Source organism: Alosa alosa, chromosome 12, assembly GCF_017589495.1.
Source record: "Alosa alosa isolate M-15738 ecotype Scorff River chromosome 12, AALO_Geno_1.1, whole genome shotgun sequence".
Lineage (NCBI taxonomy): Eukaryota > Metazoa > Chordata > Actinopteri > Clupeiformes > Clupeidae > Alosa > Alosa alosa.
The window spans coordinates 33,723,376-33,746,925 of NC_063200.1; the positions used below are offsets into that span (position 1 = coordinate 33,723,376).

The 23,550-nt window shown below is 39.7% G+C and overlaps 1 protein-coding gene across 3 annotated transcripts in view; it reads right to left on the bottom strand.

The window, feature by feature from the left end:
• The window catches only part of jak2a (Janus kinase 2a), a 124,914-nt gene extending 102,145 nt beyond the window's left edge, over positions 1–22,769 (bottom strand). For 2 of the 3 annotated variants that reach the window (XM_048259632.1, XM_048259630.1), the window contains exons 1-2: positions 21,842–22,769; positions 4,540–4,777 (exon numbers count right to left, since the gene is read on the bottom strand). In XM_048259632.1, coding sequence (XP_048115589.1) covers positions 4,540–4,753 — 214 coding nt within the window. In that variant the 5' untranslated portion in view covers positions 4,754–4,777; positions 21,842–22,769. Of the gene's footprint in view, positions 1–4,539; positions 4,778–14,953; positions 15,001–21,841 lie in introns of all 3 variants that reach the window. The other variant, XM_048259631.1, reaches the window with a different exon arrangement.
• Positions 22,770–23,550: the final 781 nt, after the last annotated feature.

Here is a 23,550-nt window from a genome sequence, read left to right on the forward strand (position 1 = left end):
GACTACCGGCATGCCGACTACAAGGGCAGCGGAAAGTGAAAGTAATCGGGCTGCAATCGCACAGTCCAGGCTAAGAAGTAGGCTAATCAACTTTTACAAATAACAAATCCTGATTAGGCTACCTCTGCTGCTCTCTGGGGCTATTGCTAAATGCAAATCATGAAATACAAGCCTTACAGTGAAAGACAGATATCTTCTGATATAATGATAACGAAAGAAATTGTTTATTTTAACACGGTGGAGAAGGACGCATTTGGCGCTGTGTTTGTAACACGTCATCCTTCATAAAACCAAAATATTCCCATATAACAGACGTGCTTTTCCTTTTAGTCACCAATTCCTCTTCACCCAAGTGTAGCCTACCTCGCTCGACTCACTATCTTCAGCCATCACGACTTAGCTCCCGCCTCAACACCTAAAACACCACACACCTGAACTGGAAGGGGACGGGCTTCTAGGGCAGCATGACGGCATCGGTTTGGTAAAATATGTTGACATTCAGAATGTTAATACACCATAGACTGTATGGAATGCGCACGGCACAGAAAATGTATTGAAATGTATCGAAAATTAAGTAATCTTTGCGGTATGTCCATCGCAAGCGTTGATATCGCGATAACGATATTTTAGATATATCGTGCAGCCCTAATGCTAATCTGAGGTACCTGTCTAATTTTATTTCATAAATATATTGTGTTTATAGACATTAGGGGCATGCGCTATCAAGAGCTTCCATGTGCTATGCATGCTTGTCAACATCGCAAAAACTGTGGGTACAATTTTCGCACAACTTGGTGGAAAGGTGTAGCAAAGGCATTCATTTCTGGAGCTGATCGCATTCAAAGTATTTCTCATATCGTAGCCTATTATCTTGCAACAACATGCAAATGAAACCTGGAGAGTGGATATAGACTGGCTAGCGCCACCACTTCTCAATGAGACGTGGTCTGGGAACCAAACGTTCATTTTCTCGTATTTGAAAAAAATGCCCAGATCCGTTTACTGGGTGCCACGGATGTCTATCAAATGCGTCTGTGCATAGCTCATCATCGTCTTGCTTTCCCCCCTGTTCTGTGATTGGTTCCCTATCTCAGGCTTAAAATTTGCTCCATGGTCTCCAGGCTGCCTTAGCAGCGTGAATCAAATCGCGCGCAAGGCAGCATGGGAACACCCAGGCTAGAGTGGATATCTCTCCGCGGAGAATCCGCTGATACATTAGATGCGCACTAAATCGCGTTTTAATGCAGGAAAAAAGCAACGACTGGTAGTAACGAAGGTAAATGGGATTAAATTGCTTTAATCCCATTCATCTATCTTTTTTCCTGCAAATGTGGGGAGTGGACAGCACAAAACTTGGCCAAAAACATTTTGTATGCACTTGTGGTGATAGCCTAGTTATGTGAATCGCGGACTATAACCAAAGAAAGTGAAGGAGATTTTGACCTAATAAAGGCTGTGTTGCGGGGCGGTGTTTCTACAACATGTTGGCACAAAACTTAATTTCTGTCAGAAACCAAGTAGGCTAAGCATTTTCTCCATTGTCAATGTGAACTTTCAAGCAGTGACATGTGGTTTAATGCATGGGTTAACATGACGTGACTCCGACAGAAGATGGGCTTGTCTTTAGTCACTTTAAATCAGGGGTGTCAAACTCATATTAGGTAATGGGCCGAATTTGTTGGAATGAGACCTCGTGGGGGGCTGTCATTGTCATGGTCATTATCATTTTTCTGCATGGGTATCAGAGTGGCGTTTGAATATCACTTATGTGACACTTAAAATACAATGACTCCCCATGGTCTTAATGAGGAATTTGACATAAAACCGTTCCTATAGTGTGTGTGTGTATATATATATTTTATATATATATATATATATATATATATATATATATATCAGGTTTTATGACTGTGTGGGGGTAATGTTCTTTCATTGTTTGGGGTAGGCTTGTATATATGGAACTGTTTATCCACTGATTGTCTTTTCTTTTTCTTTCCTTCTTTTCTGTTGATATAATGTCATGTACTCCTTTGGGGACATTGATTTTTGAAAGGCCTTTTTGAGTTTGTGAAAAACCTGTATGAAAGTGTTCTCTTAATTGAGTGATTAGTGGGGCTCTTAGACCTAATAATACCCGTTGACATCACATGGTAGGTCAGCTGATTATAAGGCCTACATGTATCCCTTCATCAAATGTGTCCACCATTTGCCTGAAGAAGACCCAGTAGGGTCGAAACGTTGCCTTTTGTGCATTAAATATATGGGAGTCTAAAGCAGTGTTGTGGACATTATATATTTTTTCCCATCACACACAAAACAGCTTGGTCTGGAACTGCCAGGTCATGGACAACGGCATTTGCAAGTAACCTAATCTAACGTTGAGGAACTCTGTTCATTCAGTGTGTTCCCAAATGCTTCAAGAAATTTGATGTTTCCCCCATAACACGTTTTAAACATGTTACATATGCCGGTGTTGAAGTGTTTCGATTCCCAGCACTAGTAGGCATTTTAACAGCAACTATGCGCTAACATATGCTACCACCTGTCAGAGCTAGTGATAGTGTACATAGATGGTTCCATAATCATTGGCCTCTTTGACAGCTCAGGGATATCAATGCAGAGGTATGTTTGTAACCTACATATTTATGTTTTTGCAAACAAAAATTTTAGCATGATCCTCATATTCAATGTAAAGCTATATGGGCCTCATGCACATGAAAGATTAATGTTATGTCATTGTGTTGTTCGGAGCACACCGTGAAACAAAGTTTTCACATTACAACTTTGCATATTAGAACCGGGTTTCGGTGCTCAACCCTATTACGAAGGCACGTCAGAGGCTTTATTTCCTGAGGTGTCTCAAGAAATATGATATGTCCCTTAACATTCTACAGAACTTTAACCACTGTACAATTGAGAGTATACTGACAGGCAACATTGTAGTGTGGCAGGGCTCACATGACCTCAATCTTCTGACAAAGGTGGTCAAAACTACATCTAAAATCATTGGGGTTCCACTTGAAGCACTCCAAAACATTTACTGGAAACGCAGCACTAAGGCTGATTTACAGTATGCTTCTGCGTCAACTTCACGCCGTAGCTACGCCGTCGCTCTTACGGCGTTGTGACCCTTTCGGATTTCTGTGTCGGGTGGTGCATTTCCCTGGCATAACTCTAGGTGATGTGTGGCTTCGAAGTTCTGTGTCGTCTGTGTCTGCGTCTCTCACCACGAAACGGTACTCAGGATGGCAAACCCCATAGACTGTCTTGCTGAAATATTAACCTTATTTGTTGGTCCCTTTCTTGCCTAAATTTTGAAAAAAGTACCGAGAAACAGACATAGTAAAATCCATTGACCTGGTTACTGTAACCAGAAAATCAGTCTGAGGTTATTTAAGTATAAGTATAAGTACTCTTTTGATCCCGTGAGGGAAATTTGGTCTTTGCATTTATCCCAATCCGTGAATTAGTGAAACACACTGCACACAGTGAACACACAGTGAGGTGAAGCACACACGGCGCAGTGAGCTGCCTGCAACAACAGCGGCGCTCGAGGAGCCTACCAGTCGGGGCCCACCGGCCAATTTTCAAAACCCAATGTGGCCCTTGAGCCAAAAAGTTTGCCCAGCCCTGGCTTAGACTCATAGGCTCTATTGCCTAAAGCAGTTGTTACCTAAAGCATAATAATAATAATAATAATAGTATAAGTATATAGTATATATACTCTTTTGATCCCGTGAGGGTCTCTGCATTTATCCCAATCCGTGAATTAGTGAAACATACACAGCTCACAGTGTTCACACAGTGAGGTGAAGCACACACTAATCCCGGCGCAGTGAGCTGCCTGCATCAACAGCGGCACTCGGGGAGCAGTGAGGGGTTAAGTGCCTTGTTCAAGGGCACCTCAGCCGTGCCTACTGGTCAGGGTTCAAACCGGCAACCCTCCGGTTACAGGTCCGAAGTGCTAACCAGTAGGCCACGGCTGCCCTCAATTTAATGTGTATGGCAGCCAAGTCTGAGGTTATCTGAGCTGCCTGCCAGCCAGTTTATGTTATGTTAGCAAGCAAACTATAGCACAACTGCCCACAATGTACTGCTTGCTGGTGAAGTGCTAATTTCAAAACGTTACTGACATATACCTTTACAAAAGGGTAACTCCGTCATTGTAACCAAAATACGTCTGAGTTTATTAGCAAAGCTTATGTCAGTGAACTAGCATGTTGCTACTCCCCACAGTAGGCTTGATACACCGGTTATCAACACACAGGATCTACGTCGCCTCGGTCATAATTATGGACACATTGATATTAAAGTCTAATTCTGCAATATCTTAACCACTTGAAAACCAATATAACAGAAAAAGAACAGTGAACAACAGTGTCACATCTTTGCAAACAACAATAAAACTCACAGTTAAAGTGACACCTCCCTTGTCCTTTAAAAACAACTGACACCCTGCTGATGACCTAATCTCTGTAAAGGGCCATACCAATGTATAACTGGACAGCATTAAATATCAAATCAAGCAAAGATACTCACCACACTCCTTGGCTGCATTGATGCAGAGCTCCTCTGCCACATATTGACCAGCAGGGTATGTGAGTGGGCTGGCCTTAGGTCCTGCCTGCTCCTGGTGGTAAATGTGGATGTGTAAAGCAGGGAGTGTGAGCTTGGCCACAGAAACATCACCATTCTGATGAGTAGGTGACGGAAAAACGGGCGTCTCCATGGTGATCACAGCAATACAGCCCATGTGCTGGTCTGCAGAGACATCCGCCTGGGGAAAAAATAATGAAAATTATGTAAACTAGATGCACCACAAAGTGTGCAGCGTTTTATGTGTGTGTGTGTGTGTTCGCTTGTGAGTGTGTGAGTGTGTGTGTGTGTGGGGGGATGGGATGTGTGTGTGTGTGTGCATGTTGTGTGTGGTTGTGTTTTGTGTGTGGTTGTGCATGCTTGCGTGTACGTGTTTGTGTTTATGTGTGCATGCGTGTGTGTGTGCACGTGCGTGCATATCAACTGCATGTGTGTGTCTTTGTGTGTGTGTGTGTGTGTGTGTTAGGGGTCGACCAATTATCGGCCGGGCCGATTATTAGGGCCGATATTTAGCATTTTTATAATCATCAGTATTGGTACTTTTTTCCACCGATAAGCCAACATTGAAATTAATGAAAATAATGGAACACGCTGTAGAGTCGATTCGATTATCTCCCCATTAATTGACTAATAGTTTATACATGTTGATTTACATATCTGAATGAAAAAACATGAATTCCTTAACATTGCAATATATGTGTATTGCTCTTAAAATTCCAAAATAAAAGACTATACAAGTGCAAAGTAATCCATTCTTAGTCAGAGGTAGCATTCAATAAAGTTCAGTAGTGTATAGGTCTAATTGATTGCCTGTCACTTTAAGATGTTCGTGAGGGAACCCTTGCAATTGTAACACTAACACAGTTAGAAAGCTGCTGATGTGTGGACTGCCACTAGATTCCTTTAAATTATTTCCCATCATGCACCAGATACCAACGGGAACTCAACGAGGATTGTTAACAACCCATATAGCCTACCCTAGGGCCTCAAATGTTCGTGCTTCTGCAGCATTGTGTGTAAAATCTCCAACCTGCAGTGTTATGTAGGCATCAAATTAGATCATGTAGCATGCACAGGTGAAGTGTTTAGATCCAAAGAAGTATTTTCAGGCAGGTCATCGAGTTGTTCTGTCATGTGGAATACTAATGATTTCTAAGAAGCTAAAGGCTACGGCTGTAACCACGTTGCCTCTTCCTGTTTGGTGCTGTAGAGAGCTCTTTATTGTTTTTTAGAAATTGCCCACACCACAATTTGCATGAGATAATAGGCCTACTAAAACACTTATCAAACACAATTGATATGTCATAACGTCAACACTGTAAAAAAGATTGACTCAGACTTAACACCGCAAGGATTGGCACCTTATGCGATAGATGAATGTCATTCTTTGGACATTTAGCACAACTGCTAAATCACTTGAAAATCATATGGTCTAAGGCCAGCATTATCATACAGGACAGTTTGAAAATGTCTCTACAACTGTAGTTTGTTTTGGTGGGTGTGTTTGTGCTGTTGTGGTCATTTAATAGAGAGCAACACCTATCAATCGGCTGCATGCTTCTGTTTGAGGTGCTGCAATAAATTTGGTGTGCTGTTACCTTTGATTAGCCTGACGAGCCTCACCATTGGCAATAGTCAATACGAGGGGCAGGATAAGCAGTTGTCTTTCAAATCCCCTCTGCACACAATAGGATAGCACTAAAACTTATGAGTCCCATGCGTTTTCCTACCAGCGGAGCTAGTTGGCTAGTAGATCAAACTTTTGCCAATTTAAAAAAAAGCTTAACTCGAGTCGCACTGTTTGCCAGCAGCAGCATCCATCTTCGTTGTTTTCAAGTAGCAGGGAATTCTCACAGAACCGTCGCAACTCTGCCGTCATTATGTTAAGCCCATAGACATAATATACATAGACGCCGCATCGACCGCTACTCCTTACTAGCGCTGACGAGATTTGGAGCCGCCATCTTGGACCGGTCATCCACTCCACTCAGTGTAATCTGTTTGGCCGGTGAGATGAGCTGTCAGCACACTTAATTAATCATATCTCACTGAATACCGAACAGATTCTCACGCGGTTTTTTTTTTGCTGCAAAGGTCATACATGTAGCTATGATACAGGACACATGATTTAGCCGTATTTTAATATTCATAGTGGGTTTAACAGTAATAGAATATTCTGATATATGATATAAAGTGACCTGACGTCCGATATCAAAACTGGGAACATAATCCATGTTTGACAGCATAGACAAAACTAGTTTGATACAAGTTTAATGAGTTAAATAGTTCACAGTTGACAGAAAAGTTCCATCAACAGCATTATTCACAGTCCACAGAAAGGTTCCATAAACATTTAAGTGAGATCAGTGCCATTCAGACATCTGAGGGGTATTCCAAGTAGGCCTATGTGGTTTAGTGACAAACTTGGGTAAATTGACTCAGAATAAGTTGTAAACCTCCCAGTAGAAAAGCTGTATGATACAGGAAACATGGTTGTGTATATTTTAATATTCATAGTGGGCTTAACAGTAATAGAATATTCTGATATATGATATATTATAAAGTGATGACATCCAATATAAAAACTGGGAACATAACTAATCCACGTTTGACAGCATAGACAAAAACTGGTTTGATACAAGTTTTAATGAGTTAAATTTAAATCCATTAACATTTTCAGTTCAGTGCCATCAAAAATAAAGTGATGAACAGACATTAGTGTGGCATAAAGGAAATGGAGTAACTGGGTTCAAAATCAACAGCATTTGTTAGACAAGTTCCATAAATATTGTAAAGTGCAAGTTTGTAGGTTTGTTTCTGATCCTTAAAAAACAGACATTGGTTTGGCATAGTAAGTGTAACAGTTCATCAATTCAAGACAAAAAGGTGACTTGTCACTTGAACAGTGTCAATGGGTTCATCAACAGCATCTGTTATTTACAGTTCACAGAAAGGTTCCAGCCCCAAAGAAGAGATTAAATAAAAAGGAATTAAGAAACATTTTAGAAACTGCTAAGATCAACCCGTTCATTGCAATCAGTAAAGAATCAGGGAGTGTCTCCACAGGCTCAGTGAGACAGAGTTACCGTCATGCAGTTGGTTCTATGATTTCGACAACTGGTACATGTCATTTTGAATGTTCCCACCTTGCTAAAATTGCTTGGGTACACTTTGGCTGAGAACAAAAGTGCTTCAGACAGCAGGTGGGCAAATAAGATGGCATAGTAAACTGGGTACTCCATAAAAGAGGACTGAGTCAACCAGACGATGGGAAAATGGGACACAGAGTGGCGAATGCAGGTGATGAAGGTGGAGCTCATAAATCAAACATTCAGTCACAGTGTAGCAGATGCCCTGCAGTACTGCAATGAAGAGCTGCACCTTCCTCAGTTCCAGGGGTGTGAGGAGACCGTTCAGTTCATTCACAGTCTTCTTGAACAAGGCAGTTGTTCTGGAGAGATTCAAAATAATAAATAAATGAATGAAAAGGAATTTGAGAGGCATCTTATTCTTGTCAGGGTAAATGACATGTGAATAATACAGTGTTGGGCAAGCTACTTGAAATTTTAGTGAGCTAAACTATCAGTTACTCTGCCATGAATAAAACACTACACAAAACTACCACCCAGTCAAATGTATTAGTAGCCTAACACAAACACAGTAGTAGGCTAGTTCACTACATAGGAAGCTACTTTAAATTGTGCTAATTTCACATGACAAGAAAAGTGTAGCTTGTCTGGCTAAGCTACTGGATAAATAAAGAAGTTGAGCTATTGAAAAGTTACTTTATTCAGGAAATAGTGAGGCTACCACCAACACACTTATGCTACAAGTAGCAGCTAGCGATTGCCCAATAGGCTAGTCTGTGCCACTTGTGTAAAATTCGCCGGCCAAATCTAGTATGATTTATTTCTACAATAGCCTTCTTGTGTCAGTTGTAATCTAAGTCAGTGTTATGGAATATGACTCATCAAGTCTCAGTTCATAGCCGGGTGAACACCGAGTAAACATAGCCTAGCTAGATGGCTACGATTTTCATACAGTAATATCAAAGATTGCTCCTTCTCAGCTCTCTGGTAATATTCTATTCACAAAATACAACCAATAGTACGGTTATGTTAAATCTTACTTGTGAAAAGTAAATCCCCGAGTATGGTCCGCCCGATTTGAGAAGGAACATGCTGCACAGTGCTGTACAGTGCTGTCATCTTGTGTCTTCTGCTGCAACGCAACGAGGAGTATGACCGGTCCAAGATGGCGGCCGCATTTCTTGTTTCCAGCAGCCAATGCGGCGTCTATGTATATTATGTCTATGGTTAAGCCCGTCCACCGACTCCATACACGATGTGATTGGCCTGATTTTTTCCAGCTTACAAGCCAACGGAGAGTTGCTAGACTACCCTGGCTTCAAAACAAACAGACAGACGATAAATCCAAGTACAGTGACAAATCTTATTTGTACTCTCCTCCAGTATTTGCGATTCAAGCCCAAATTCGTTGCTCAACATTTTCAGGAAGTAGGCTACTTGTATTACACGCGAGAAAGACAAAGAAAAAGTGCATTTGTTTGTAATGACGCGGAAGCTAGTTTTGCATAAATTGAAGCAGAAATACACCAAAAGTTCACGTGTGACGGAGTTTTGGGTCTGTTATTCAACTATTCTGATTCTGAAGGAGAATCTGCCTTTTGGAGATTATGATCGATTGTTTATTGACAGTAATAGTCACGGTGCGTCTGTGACGGTGCGTCTTTGCGTGAATAAGACAGTATCCACTAAGCATTCCATGCTTGTTTGGACTCTGCGCAACATAGCTGGAGGTGCCAGTGGTAATCGTGATGATAGTGTCTGTAATGGACGTGGTACAGACAACAGGGGTAGGCCTAGTAAAAACAGGGCTCTGAAGAACTACAGTCACCCGTGATAGGAACTGATTTGACCAGGCTACTTTATTACATAGTAGCATAGGGTTTGTGGTTATAGTAATAGTTTATTACTGTATTGTTGGTTTACATTTTACTGCTTTCCTGATAATTTGTTATGTGGGTGAAATGACAAAAAAAGAAAGTAAACCTGCTAAAATATGTTCAACATCCAGTATTTACTGAAAGGTGCATAATTTGAGGTGGTTGCCATCCAGTGACGTCATACTATGCCAATTAAATGGGTAAATGTACCCCCTTCATAAACTTTTGTTAATACTCAAAGATTTTCACATTTACAGTAGGACTTTATCTATGACCACTTTCAAACTATGGCCCTTTTGCGTACCCACACCCCACAGCTGAACCACAAGCGCAGCTGAATGGATTGCACCATTAAAAAGAATCAAAATGTAGCGATTATAGGCTAGATGATAAGATGTCAACTAGGGTCGGGTGATGTCCCCTTAATTGGCATTTGGCGATGTGTACAGTAAAACATTGTGATGGACGATGATATCGTCAACACTTAACACTAATTAATTACCATGTGTCCGTACAGAAATAAATGTATAATTTTCTACATAAAAAAAATATAGGCTATATACGGCCTGATAAAAGTGGACAGCTAAGAGACATACCAGGGCTTAAATTTCACTGCGGGATTGCGGGTATTGCGCATAATTTGTTCAAGTCCCGTAACTCTAGCCATCATAATGCGAGAAATTCCCGCATACACTTTTACAGCCTGTCTGATGACGCTAATATAGCCTAATCATTAAGTGGCGGAATGCGGTGCTATTGACCGGACTGATCAACTACCGAGTTGAATTGAACATAGCCTCATGCAGACGCACACACACACGGGAGAGAGAGAGAGAGAGAGAGAGAGAGAACCACTTTGGCGCTTACGCCAAATAGGCTACGCTACCATGGCAAACTTTTACATCTGGAAAGAGCTCCTTGGTAACTATCCTGCTAGCTCAGGTCACGCCAACACTTGATCCCAGAAAGATTGTCTTCGACATGTTAGTTTTTGAACATTTATTGTATCTAATGACATAGAAAACATAATGATTTGCATTACGACTATGCACAACTTTTATTCACTAGCGACTACAGCCTAAAACCGTCCAGGTTGAAGGGGGCTAATTACTCCATAGAATTACTCTCAGGTATTTTCTTAAAGTGACAGGCACTCAATTACACCTACTCATCACCAATGTGCACTCAATTGGACCTACACACCGCATTAAAGATATGCCTAAGTGTTATAGGTTAAACGTCAATATGAGGCATTCAAATTACTAAATATGTTTAGCTACTAGTAATTACTAGTAAAATGCTATACTTTTTTAAAAAATGCATTATTAAATAAATACACTCTATATGAATTCAAAAATATATGATAGAAACATATCACATAAGCTATCATTTTCAGTGTGTGTTTGTGTGTGTGGAGAGAGTCAAGCAGAATCTAGGATGTCCACTGTTGTGAATGATCCCACTACAGTATATATTACTGATGACGTCAGGGTGGTGGGGGCCCCAAAATCAAACACTTTTTTAAAAAAAGTATCGAAGTATTGAAATCGCAATTCTTGACTTGGTATCAGAATCGATCCCCCAAATTGTGTAAATCCCCCCTACATGAATAACCTAAGGGGGGAATTCCCCCCCATTTTGAAAAATTAATTTTAAGCCCTGCATACTGACTAGGCTACCGAAGTTGTGTGGAAGATCTGCTCCAAGAAAATCCTCGTGCTTGTGCACCAACCAGCGGAATATTCCACATTGCCAGCCTTCGCTGGGCCTAGCAAAAAAGACTAGGCCTATTATACCGTGGTCACTCATTTAAAATGTAGTAGCCCAGTCTGTACCTCATATACTACGCATCCCACGTTATTAGGCTACCGGCATGCCGACTATGAGGCCAGCAGAAAGTGAAAGTTGCACAGTCCAGGCTAGGAGGACGAAGTCAACTACTTTTACAAATAACGAATCCCGACTACCACTCCACTGCTGTCTGGGGGCTTTTGCTAAATGCAAATCATGAAATACAAGCCTTACAGTGAAAGACGGGTATTAGGGTACATCATCTGCCTTGACACACGCAAATTACTCTGTCCCTATTAGGGCTGGGCCATATGGCTGGAAACTGTATCATGATATAAGTATTTCATATCAGTCGATATCGATAATTATTGATTTTTTTTCATCCATTTCAGATAAGAACCAGAAGAAAAAAAGTTCAATTTAAACACTTTTATTTTAAACTTAACCTTCCTCTGATTTTAATCACCTCAGTTATCAATCAAAGCAAACAGGGAAAAGAAATAGCAACACAATCATGAAAAACACTCAAATAAATAAATGCACATAAGTCTGAATGAAAAGCAGCACTGGTTGAAGCCTGGAAATATTGTAAACAAAGTAGCTTAATTTGCTAGTTTATCATAGTCTACTTGTTAGACTGTTCAGTTTCCTCACGTGTGTTTAAGTTTCAAATGAATACTTTTTTCTCCTTGGGACAGGCCCGTTTGAGTCTTGGAAAATACTTTTCCATTTGAATCGGGATTGAGATGATTAGAATTTAGCAGTCAATTTGAATGCAACAGTTTTTAACAAATTCGTGCAGCGTGCTAATGATGCTAACCGGATTTAATAGCAATTTAGCCAGTCATCTTGCACGATTGTAAATGTTTGGATTACATGTGCATGCTGAGGAGGGAGAGAGAGAGTGCACGGGGCAAGGACTCATATGAGAGTCTGTGTTGAGGTAGGCCTACTTCTATCGCCTACTCTGGTAGAGTTGCACAGACTAGCTACAATGCAAGATATTTAGCCTATTTATTTATTTTGTAGTGTATTTTGTAGTTTTCACACTTAAAATTAGGATATTTTATTTTAAAATACATTGTGATGCTACAATGCTACACTCTGGGAGCATATTTAAAATCATGCACCCCATTGTAGCACTGTATCTGCCTAGCTGTTGTCTGCAGCAACTCGAGCTGATTGTTTTTGGGGTTTTTACTCATACCGACAGTACTCAGTGACTTTGAGAAACAGAGATGTGAAATATATTTTTATAATATTTGTATAATATTTTGTCTCTTGTGTGACACTGTATCCTGACACAAACAGGTCATACCCCTGGTTGCTGGAGAATATCTAAATTCACAGCCGGCAGAGTAACTAGGCTAGTTATTCCAAGCTTATCTGGCATAGAAACAGTGTTGGGGCCAGTGCTATCTCCACAGCCAGACTATATTCTACAGCCCTGAAAAAGATACTGCAAAGATATCTTGTATGGCAATTGAAACACAGAAAATACTACCCATCACCCTTATCCACTTACAGAGTCATACATGGCAAACACTCCCTACTCACAGTTTCACCACATTCCTGTAAAGTTCAAATATAATTTTGTAAATCACAGAAGAATAATGCAAGCTAAATGTTTCTATGCATTGACCTAACATGAGACACTCACAATTAAATATTATCCTTCGATGTATCAACAAGTTGTCCACTTGAAATTATAAGATTCTATCTGATTTGTGAAAAGAGTTATTCACACTATTGCATCCATATGCATTTTTGGATTTTAAAAGATATGTTCCACGCATCTGTATAACTCACTTGAATTAAAAAACTTTAATATCTCAGAACTACTCAGGGGACGAAGCATCAAAGCATGTGTTACTCTTGTAGAAAAAGATCTTTGTGACTGTCCAGTAATCTTGTTGTGAAATGGGTGGTATATATATCGATTTTTAAGGTATATCTCTTTTTTTTTTCAAACAAAATACAGGACGAGATAGAGTGGGAACCCTGAATAAGCTAAGTCAAATGTAAAATTTCATTACTTTTCCTTGACTTTCCCTGACAAAAAAAATGAATTTCCATTAATTACTATACTATTTACTAACACATAGCGTTCAAGAATATTTTACTTTTTAGAGTGGGAGATTAATAATTGGTCATTGAATAAACAAAGTTGGGATAAGCTTGCTCAAGGAAGCAGTAAAGCAAATAACCAGATACACCAGTTCTTGTATAAATGTATTTTGGCTAGTAAATTTTAAACTGCTACAAATTCCCTGATATTCATGACTTTGCCCCAAAAATGATAAAAAAATTCTTTGACCTTCCATGTCTGGAATAGACTTTCCAAAATTCCATGATATTCCAGAAATTCCATGACCTGTGGGAACCCTGTTTATTCTAGACAAATCAAGACCAAACTGTTCTCAGATGCCTTCTGGTAACTGCACTGAGTTACAAATTCTGTATGTCTTAATTATTTTACCTTGTGTCTCTTACGTTTTCTTTTCAATTATTCTTTATTTTTAAATTATTTCACCTGGTGTGTTTTATGTTTGCCCGATAACTGCCAAAACTGCATTGCAAGACTGCCTAAAAGGATTTTGCTATTACTTAGTTGGTGCACATTCCATAGCAATGCCCATATTTCAGCAAAGTCCTTAGACACTGCTCCATAGGCATATAGGCAGGCTACACCAGGCATAAAGCTCTAGTTTTAGAAGACTGGAGGGCATCCTATCAACGTCACTAATGAATGCAGCGATTAATAAAAATAACCTAGCTTGAACTAGCCAAGTGACTAACCCTAGATTTTCATTCATTTCAATTTACAAGGGCCATCAACAGGTTGATTTACAGCAGTGGTTCTCAACCTTTTTTGAGCAAACGCCCCCCTGACCTTACTTTGATCCTCTGGCAACCCCCACCACCACCACCACCACACACACACACACACACACAATTAAAAAGAAAAACTACACCCCCGGGTAGGCTATAGGCCACTCACGCTCATGCTATATTGCTTAAATAAAAAAACGAGCCCATTTCTGTGCTGTTTTGGTTTCTTCTGGAATTATAAGAAAATGTCCCTATGAGCCTATTTTATTATTAAGCAGATTTAGCCCACTGTTAGAAGCAATAGGAGACTGGTTGGGTAAAAAAAAAAACACTACCACATCAGCATTGGTTGTAATGATTTTTTTCTTTAAATCAATAGGAACATTAAATGTAGGCAACAAGACGTGTCATTTTATCATGGACAAAAATCAATCACAAAACAGATTCCGCGCGTGAGGCCTGTTTAGGCCTATATATATTTCGTATTTGATTAGCAACGGTCTTTTCGTGGACACTTCGCTCAGAGCAGCTGCAGAACAACAGCGAGCGGGGCCGGACGTGTGCAGGCCCAAACTGCACTGTATGACCACTGAGCATAAATAAACAGTAAAATGTAGCTGGGACGGTAGAGGGGTTTGAAACCCATGAATGAAAAAATAGCCTATTTATTTCAGGTAGCCTATTTTTGCACCAAAAATATGTGAAAACCATGAAAGTTTAAAAGTTTAAAATTAAAAAATAAATAAATAAATAAATAAAAAAACTCACGTTCCCAGCGCCCCCCTAGGTTGTACGAACGCCCCCGTTGAGAAACCCTAATTTACAGTCATAAAACAGGAAGAAAAAAATAAGATAGTAGCCTATATAATATATTGGAGAATAATGAAGGCATACATGTAAAAAACAATAATCACGGTTCGAAATGAATTAGTTTGTAGTAAAAGTTTGATTATCCTCACACTTGAACAAAACAAGTCAATGAATAAATTAGGGGGTCGACCGATATGGCTTTTTCAGGCTTTACCGATTATATTAATCAAGGAGGCCGATAACAATATCTTTAACCGATGTTTGCTGTAAAAAGGAAAGTTGGTCACAAAATTTTGAAGAACAAATTACACAATACGCAACTTAAATTACTTTTTCAGAGAACTTTTCATAATGGTCTCTACACAACTGTGAGAGGGCTCCCAACAGCATTTTTGAAATTAAGTTAAACAAGGAAACAAACAAATGAAAAATAGAAAATAAAATAGCTCCCTGAAATTTTATAATATAGTCTAATGCACTTGCATATGGTCTAGACCTAGGCAACTCAGTGAATATACAGAAGCATAGGCTACATGTGTGCTTAAACTGTGTTTCAAATGAGTGAAACTAACTAGACACTATCACCTTATTTGATTCATTTCAAACATTTCTAATTTCGTATTTAAAATTTGTCTCCTCTCAAGTTAGAAAGTGTAATAAGACTAAAAGAAAATGAAACGTGGTGGCAGCTTAAGTCCGCTTGATACTGTAAGCCATTGGTTCCCAAAGGTGATTTTATTTGGGTCGCCAGCATAGCCTAGTGACAATTTATGTTGTGTACCATGGACTAGGCTGGGTGAACGCTAGGGCTGGGCGATAAAACGATAGCAATATGTATCGCAATAGACATAACCGATATCAATAAAAAATATGTTCGATAGAACATTCGATAATTAAAAGCAATACACACCTCCCGCCTTACGTTGTCCATGAATAGGCTAAATAGAATAGATTGCATTGTAGTAGGCTATATGCAACTCTACCATAGTAGGCGATGGAAGTAGGCCTACCTCAACACAGACTCTTAATGAGTCCTTGCCCCGTGCGCGCGCGCGCACTCTCTCTCTCCCTCTCCCTCTCAACAGGCGCATCCCTCCTCAGCATGCACATGTAATCCATTCACAATCGTGCAAGACAACTGGCTAAATTGCTATTAAATTCGGTTAGCATCATTAGCACGCTGTACGAATTTGTTCAAAACTGTTGCATTCAAATTGACTGCTAAATTCTAATAATCCCAATCGCGATGCAAATGGAAAAGTATTTTCCAAGACTCAAACGGGCCTGACCCAAGGAGAAAAAGTATTCATTTGAAACTTAAACACACGTGGGGAAACTGAACAGTCTAACCAGTAGGCCTAGACTATGATAAACTAGTAAATTAAGCTACTTTGTTTACAATATTTCCAGGCTTCAACCAGTGCTGCTTTCATTCAGATTTCTGCACATTTATTTATTTGAGTGTTTTTCATGATTGTGTTGACATTTCTTTTCCCTGTTTGCTTTGATTGATAACTGTGGTGATTAAAATCAGAGGAAGGTTAAGTGAAATAAAAGTGTTTAAATTGAACTTTTTTTTCCCTTCTGGTCCTTATCTGAAATAGATTTTTTTTTTTTTTTTTTTTTTTAAATCAAATTATCGATATCAACTGATATCAAATACTTATATCGTGATACAGTTTTCAGCCATATCGCCCAGCCCTAGTGAACGCAGCCTGATCTGCCGGCGATTTCTTTTTTGATTTCTTCAAACATTGAGCTTGGTCTGTTGAAAGCCAGACTAACCATGGACCTCACAGTTGCAAAATGCAAGGGAACATGGATCAGTCTATTTGCACGAACAATAGGCCAAAACGGACAACAGCTCTTCAACTTGACCCGTTAAAATGTGTATGAACAGTCTAGCGACGCATTTCATGAAGGCCCTTTTGGACATGTCAGTTATTTGCACCACTGGTTAGATGTAAAACTGCATTTCGTTTTAGACTACTGGTACTTAAATTGTGCATTGACAATAAAGTTGAATATCATATGAACTAAAGATGACTAAAATATGTAGAAGAAGAAACATTCACAAAAATCCATGACATGACCTCTCTTATTGATAGCTGTTGAAAACTGCATGGAACTGACAGGGATCGTTTTGTTTATTAATAAATAAATAAATAAAAAATAAAACATTATGCTGATACCTTCTGTTTTTCCCAAATACAATGCAGCTTACAGGTGTACATGACCTTTCATCAGTCCAGTTGCAATGGATGAACTCTGATGAACTGCCCTACTTGTGATATGTTTAGAGATTTTAAAGGTTTTATAACAATGCTACAAATTTTTTGGCTAGTGCTACAAATCTATTTACCTTTGCAGCACCAGTAGGCTTCTTTCTGTGCGGCCCGCACGTACACACACAGGCATGCCAAACAAGCATGCACAAGTTTCAAGAGTGGGGGATGGAGTAGAAGATGGAGACAAATTGATTAGTGTGTTTTATTTTTGCGGAACAGATGTGGGTAGATGACAAATAGCAGAATTCAGACTGTCCATGTGTCACACACTTATAAAAAATGGCAATTGTTAAGAATTGATATGGAAATGTTGTAGGTCTGGTAGGTTCAAGTTCTGTCATATTAAATTTATTGGATTTGTATTTCACTTTTGACTTAAAATAATCATCCAAACATAAAAAATGTCATATGGTGTGACTGTCCACCATGTGTGCGAACTTCCTAAAAAGAGTGTATATCCATAAAAAGTATAATTACTTTAAAGTTTTACCATGCATATAAAATTAGTGTTAATTTCGTCAGACGAGACGAGAGGAAATATGTTCGTCAACAACCTTTTTTCATGACTAAGACGAGACGATGACGAGACGGCAGTAATGTCCTGAAACACTGACTAAGACTATCTTAAGATGCATTATTGTTGACGAAAAAAGACGAGACTAAAATGTTTTGCATGAAATAAGAACTAAGATAAAATCTCTCTTCATTTTCGTCTACAAAATGAGAAGACAGAATATCTAGCTGTTATGTTTTCAAAATATTCCAAATGAGTTCATACATGCTAACAGCTTTCCTGTAGGCGAAGTTCACGCGGCTGTTGCTGCAACCCTGTGGCTGCAACACGAAACTACATGGAACAACAACACTGGAGATTTCTGCCAGTTACCAACTAACTACCTAAGCTTTATACCACAATGCTACATACCCAGAAGTTGAAGCTTCTCTCATACAAATTAACATCCACCAGAATGTCCATACGAAAATGTTCATCATGTAATGTCAACTATTTAACTAGTTAGACTGATGATGCAAAGTTTGCTAGCAAGTAAGCTAATATGGAAAGTTCGCTAGCAAGTTAGCTATGGCTAAGATGGAGAGTCTGTTTGGGGAATGTGTTGTGTTTGGGCGCATATATACAAGTACTGGACCATCAGGTTTGTGATGTTGAAAAAGTGTGTGTGTATGTAGCCAGCTAGTTCGTTGAGCCTATGTAGGCTATTTTAAGTAAAGGTTGACACGCTCAACTATCAATCCGAGGTGTGGTAAATTACGGGATTGACTCCAGGCGAGTGCAGGGCTGAATCAGGCGGTCATGCAACGTAGGCTACGTTGGTGCAATGATCCGGAATGGATTGATGTTTAGGGGAGGATGGGTGTAACGGTAACCAACTGTTACATCGATATGCAGTATGCATGGTAGGTAAACCTCTCTCGCAACGCTTTAAATGATGTGATGCCAGCACCCAGGGGTTTTAGCTCAATTAGAGGTATAATAGAGGTGATACCAGTTAAAATTGCAGTCAATGATCGTACGCGATTTCAAGCCCATAACTAGGGCTGGGCGATATGGCTAAAAAATAATATCTCGATATTTTTAGTCTATTTCATGATATACGATATATCGATATTTTGACATTTTCTCAAAAGGACTTCATGAATTCTCACCCTGTGATGTTTTAAATCATGCCAGTATGATGCAGCAGGCTAGGATACATCATACCAGTCCAATCCCTGCAAATTACATCCTCATTAATACATTCTTGGTGGTTTCTGTTTAAATTTGGATGTAAAAGCAGGGGTGAAAGTAGTTTTGAATTCTTGCTAGCCTACTATGAAAGTTTCTCATAAGGAAAAGTGTGCATGCAAAAATTTCAACACACCTAAATAGGGTACATCAATTGATTTATTTTAGCCTATTACGAAAGGTTAAGAGAGGTAGGGACACGAAACCAGTGTTGCCGCTTAAAAAAATGATGACTGTGAAATACTTGATATTTGCGATGTAACACTTCACATACAGCAAACTGCGATATATCGAGTATATTCAGTGTATCGACCAGCCCTACCCATAACATTTTTTGTCATATTCAGCAAACATCTCCTCACTATCCGCTAGCTGCCCGTTCCGTGAGAACATGGTAAAAAATGGTTTATGAAGGCAGTCCAGACTCCAAAATGTGAAAGAAACAAAAATGAAACCCTGCATGGAGTTTCTCTGGGAATACTGAAGGGAGGGGCTAGTCTAGCTTAAAGGACAAGTTCACTATTTTACACTTAAAGCCCTGTTTTCAGATAGTTTTGATTAAATAGAACGTTTAAGATTGAATTTTGGACACATGCTGCTGTCCTGAGGATTTTCGGTTTCTGTGGTAGCACCCCCCCACCTCCACAACGCTGCATAGGTGCACTGGAACAGTCCTTCCTAAAACGCATTAAACTTTCGTTTACAAAGACGTGAAACTCACCGAGTGGTCAGGGCTGTTCGCTCACACAAAAATCGCTGCAAAAGATGCTTTCCAACAGGTGTTTTACCATTCGTTCAACGATCCAGAAAGGCTAAAGTTGTGGCTGGAGTTGCTGGGGTTGGATGTGAGCACACCTGTTGAGGATCTGCAGAAAGCTGATCACCGTGTTTGTCTCTGCCTCTGCGGTCTGCATTTTACTGAACTTCGCTGAAGGTCGAAAGAAATCGCCCAAAAAGCTCTTTCGCCTGAGAAATACAGCGGTTTCCACATTACCTCCTGGGATGACAGAGTTGGAAGAACTTGGGGTAAGGTTGACATTTTATCAACCGTCTCTGTTTTAGCATTAGCCATGGACGTGACAATAATTTGGATAGCGTAGCTTACAATACCGCGACTGCATAAGACTACAGAACGAATACAAACAACCCCATATCCGTTTCCGGCCGCGGAGTAATACCGTACCTCACAGCAAATCCAATACAAGTCAATGGAGTTGGACAAAAACTACGATAAAACCTTGGAAAGAATCTTTTGCAGCGATTTTTGTGTGAGCATATCAGTGAACACCCTTGACCACTCGGTGAGTTTCGCGTCTTTGTAAATGAAAGTTTAATGCGTTTTAGAAAGATTGTTCCAGTGCACCTATGCAGCGTTGTGGAGGTGGGGGGGGTGTTACCACAGAAACCGAAAATTCTCAGGACAGCAGCATGTGTCCAAATTTCAATCTTAAACATTATATTTAATCATAAACTATCTGAAAACAGGGCTTTAAGTGTAAAATACCGAACTTGTCCTTTAACTTTATGGTGTGTTTGTTTGGTCCTTGGTTAAAATGTAATGTACATTGTTTTGGACAAAAGTGTCTGCCAATACATTTAAACATAAACAAACACTACTTCCTCTGACTGCATCTTTAAGGGTTCAAGCCACTGTATGCGATTTCAAGCCCATAGCATGTCACATGCAGCAATGAGGGTCTCTGTAGACAGCCCAGGCTCCGAAAACGGAGAACAAACAAGTGGGGGCAGTCTGTCCCCCAAACGAAAACAAAACCCTGTGTGGAGTATACTGAAGGGAGGGGTGAGCTAAAGTTACCTCTCTGGTGTGTTTCGTTTGGTCCTTGGTTAAACAAATGTTGTTTTGGACAAACGCTTCTGGTAATATTTTTTATAAACGCCTAACGTGCTCCTCTGATAAAATTGGTCTGGAACAAACTAGACTTCACCAGTGCTTGTGTAATATGTTAAAGCAGCGTCATGAGTAATGTTGCTCAATAAGTTACTGCAGAGCCACGGTCTCTATGTCCCCGAGTGTACGAGTGCATGAGTATTGATGAAAATTAGTGGCAATGCGTTAACGATGAGCTCTCAGCGGCCACGGTTTCCTGGATGTGAGTAACGTTAGCCTATAATAAACGAATAGCGAGAACAAACGTTACTGTTCGCATCAGAGGCTGTATTTTACTGTAGGTTGGCAGTTAACCAGTCTGGATTTTACGTTAACATATTGTGACAACGCGATTTACAGCATTAACGTAATATTTAGAGTTAGGGCATGCACTTATGTCCACGGGCAATGAAGAAAACCACCAAACTCGTCACGTTACGTTACGTTACGTTAGGCTACAACCTAACGAAAGAACAAATTGCACCAAAACATACACTTTGCCATTCCACTACAAGTTCGATTGGCGGCTCGATACATTGGAATCACGACGACAGCATTTAGCGCTGACGTAAAATAAACAAGATAGCTTTGTGAGATTATCAATCGAAGGTTAGCCAGCACAGTTAGCCGACCACCTATCGTAGTTGTCTCTTTATGCTACAGCAAGGGAACGGCAAGTTATCCTTGCTGTGCTAAATAAAAAAGGGTTAGGTAGCGTTGAACCATGAACGAGGGGCACTAGCATGAGATCGCATGACATTGTTACAGTTTGTGGTGAACTTATAATACACCAGCCATACGATAGTCAACATTAACTCATATACAAAGTTATGAATTAACGGCAACTGTAATATGTGTGAGTGACTAGAAGCTACGCCATCATCTCCAACCATGTTAACGTTAGCCAAGTTAGCAAATGGACTTACTTCTACTGCTTCTCGGATCCTTGGGTGTGAACTCCTGTAGCGTTACCAAGTAAATCCCATAAGGCAGATATGCAACCAATATTACGTGAACAGTGTGTTATTCGATGTATTTCCAACATCACGCATTCATCGGTGCATGTTCCATGTAGACGTTAACGTTTATAATTTAATACATAACGTTAATGTAGTTCTAGCTCGCTAGCTAGCGACGTAACGTTAGCTGGCCAAAAAACTATCAAGATGACGTAGAGCTACAATAAGTTCTATTCAGCTAACGTTAGCCAAACCTAGCTATTCTAGGTACCTGTAGGATTGTCTTGACTATCTTGACTAATATTTACCTGACCAAGTTATCTCTAAATTTTAGATACGTTGGTCGTCAGCTAATGTTATCCACTCGTGTCGTTCTGTAAAGTGTCATCACTGCAAGACAACTTAGCTTCTGTCAAAAATCAACAAAACAACTTGCTAACTAACAGACCGTAGCAGTCACAGCATCAGCTGCAGCCATTATTTCAAAACTGGAGACATTTGTCGAATGTCACCATTTTAATGGCAGCACAATATTTTAACCTAAGTTAATGAATATGGGTAACTTTTGGTTGTTACAACGGAATTACAGACTAATAGTGTTCTGGTTGTAGGTAGAATTGACGTTTACAACCCGCCCACAATGCTAATGTTAGCTACGCAACTGATTCCACCACCAAGCTTGAAGGCAGGTGGTTACACGTACGGCCAGTTAATGTAGGAGGGCGGGGACTTTATTATTAAGCACATTTCCTGACCCAGACAAGAATATGTCCCCTTTTCTCCTTTCCATATCTGCCAACACTCCTGTTTTTCCTGGCTTTCTCCAGTATATCAAGGTATCTCCCAGCAGCCTCCCGGAAAATTCCCCCAATGTGTCAGACAGAGTATCAAACTTTATTATATCCTAGATCCGTTACTTTTGTATGTTTATCTGACATTTCTCAATGTAGTCTAGGTCCTGGGTAAGATTTGTATGCACTTCATTTAGCGGAGAATATCTCAACTATTATAGACTAATGACCCCATTGAACAACGTGGGATGTGTGCCAAAAAATCTCTACCCGGGATGAAAGTTCTGAAAATGACCACAATAGGTGACACAGGTGAATGGGACTTTTTTTCCCTTTATAGATATTATCATACATTTCTACCAGTTTAATCTTCATATTAAGATAAATACTTTTTCTATTACACTTTGTCTTAAAAATAAAATAAAATAGGCCTATGCATAAAATAAAATATGCAAGTTAGGCAATATCTCATTAAATATGTATACATATAAACTCGTGAAGCTACAGATTTGGGGGCTTGCTATTATCATTGGAATGTTAACTTAAAGGTAAACTATGCAGTATTGGCAATTTCCTTACTGTTTTCTCGGTTTTTGCTTCTTTTTCGCTGGCTCGGTCATGACGAATGTCTGAGAAACTCCATCGCTACCTTTTTCTAGCCGGTGCGTGTATTTGAATGCAGTAAAGCAATTTGTTACAGTACACTCGTTATACTTCCTGACACTGAGGCCGTCGGCCCGCCGGCCCACAGTTGCAAGGGTGGTTTTTCGCCACAGGCTAGGGGAAGCCCGGTGCTAATATAACCATTCCAATGACTCTGAAGCTGTTAAATGAAGGTAAATTAAGCTAAAAAAAACTTGCATATTAAGCTAAAAAAAACTGCAT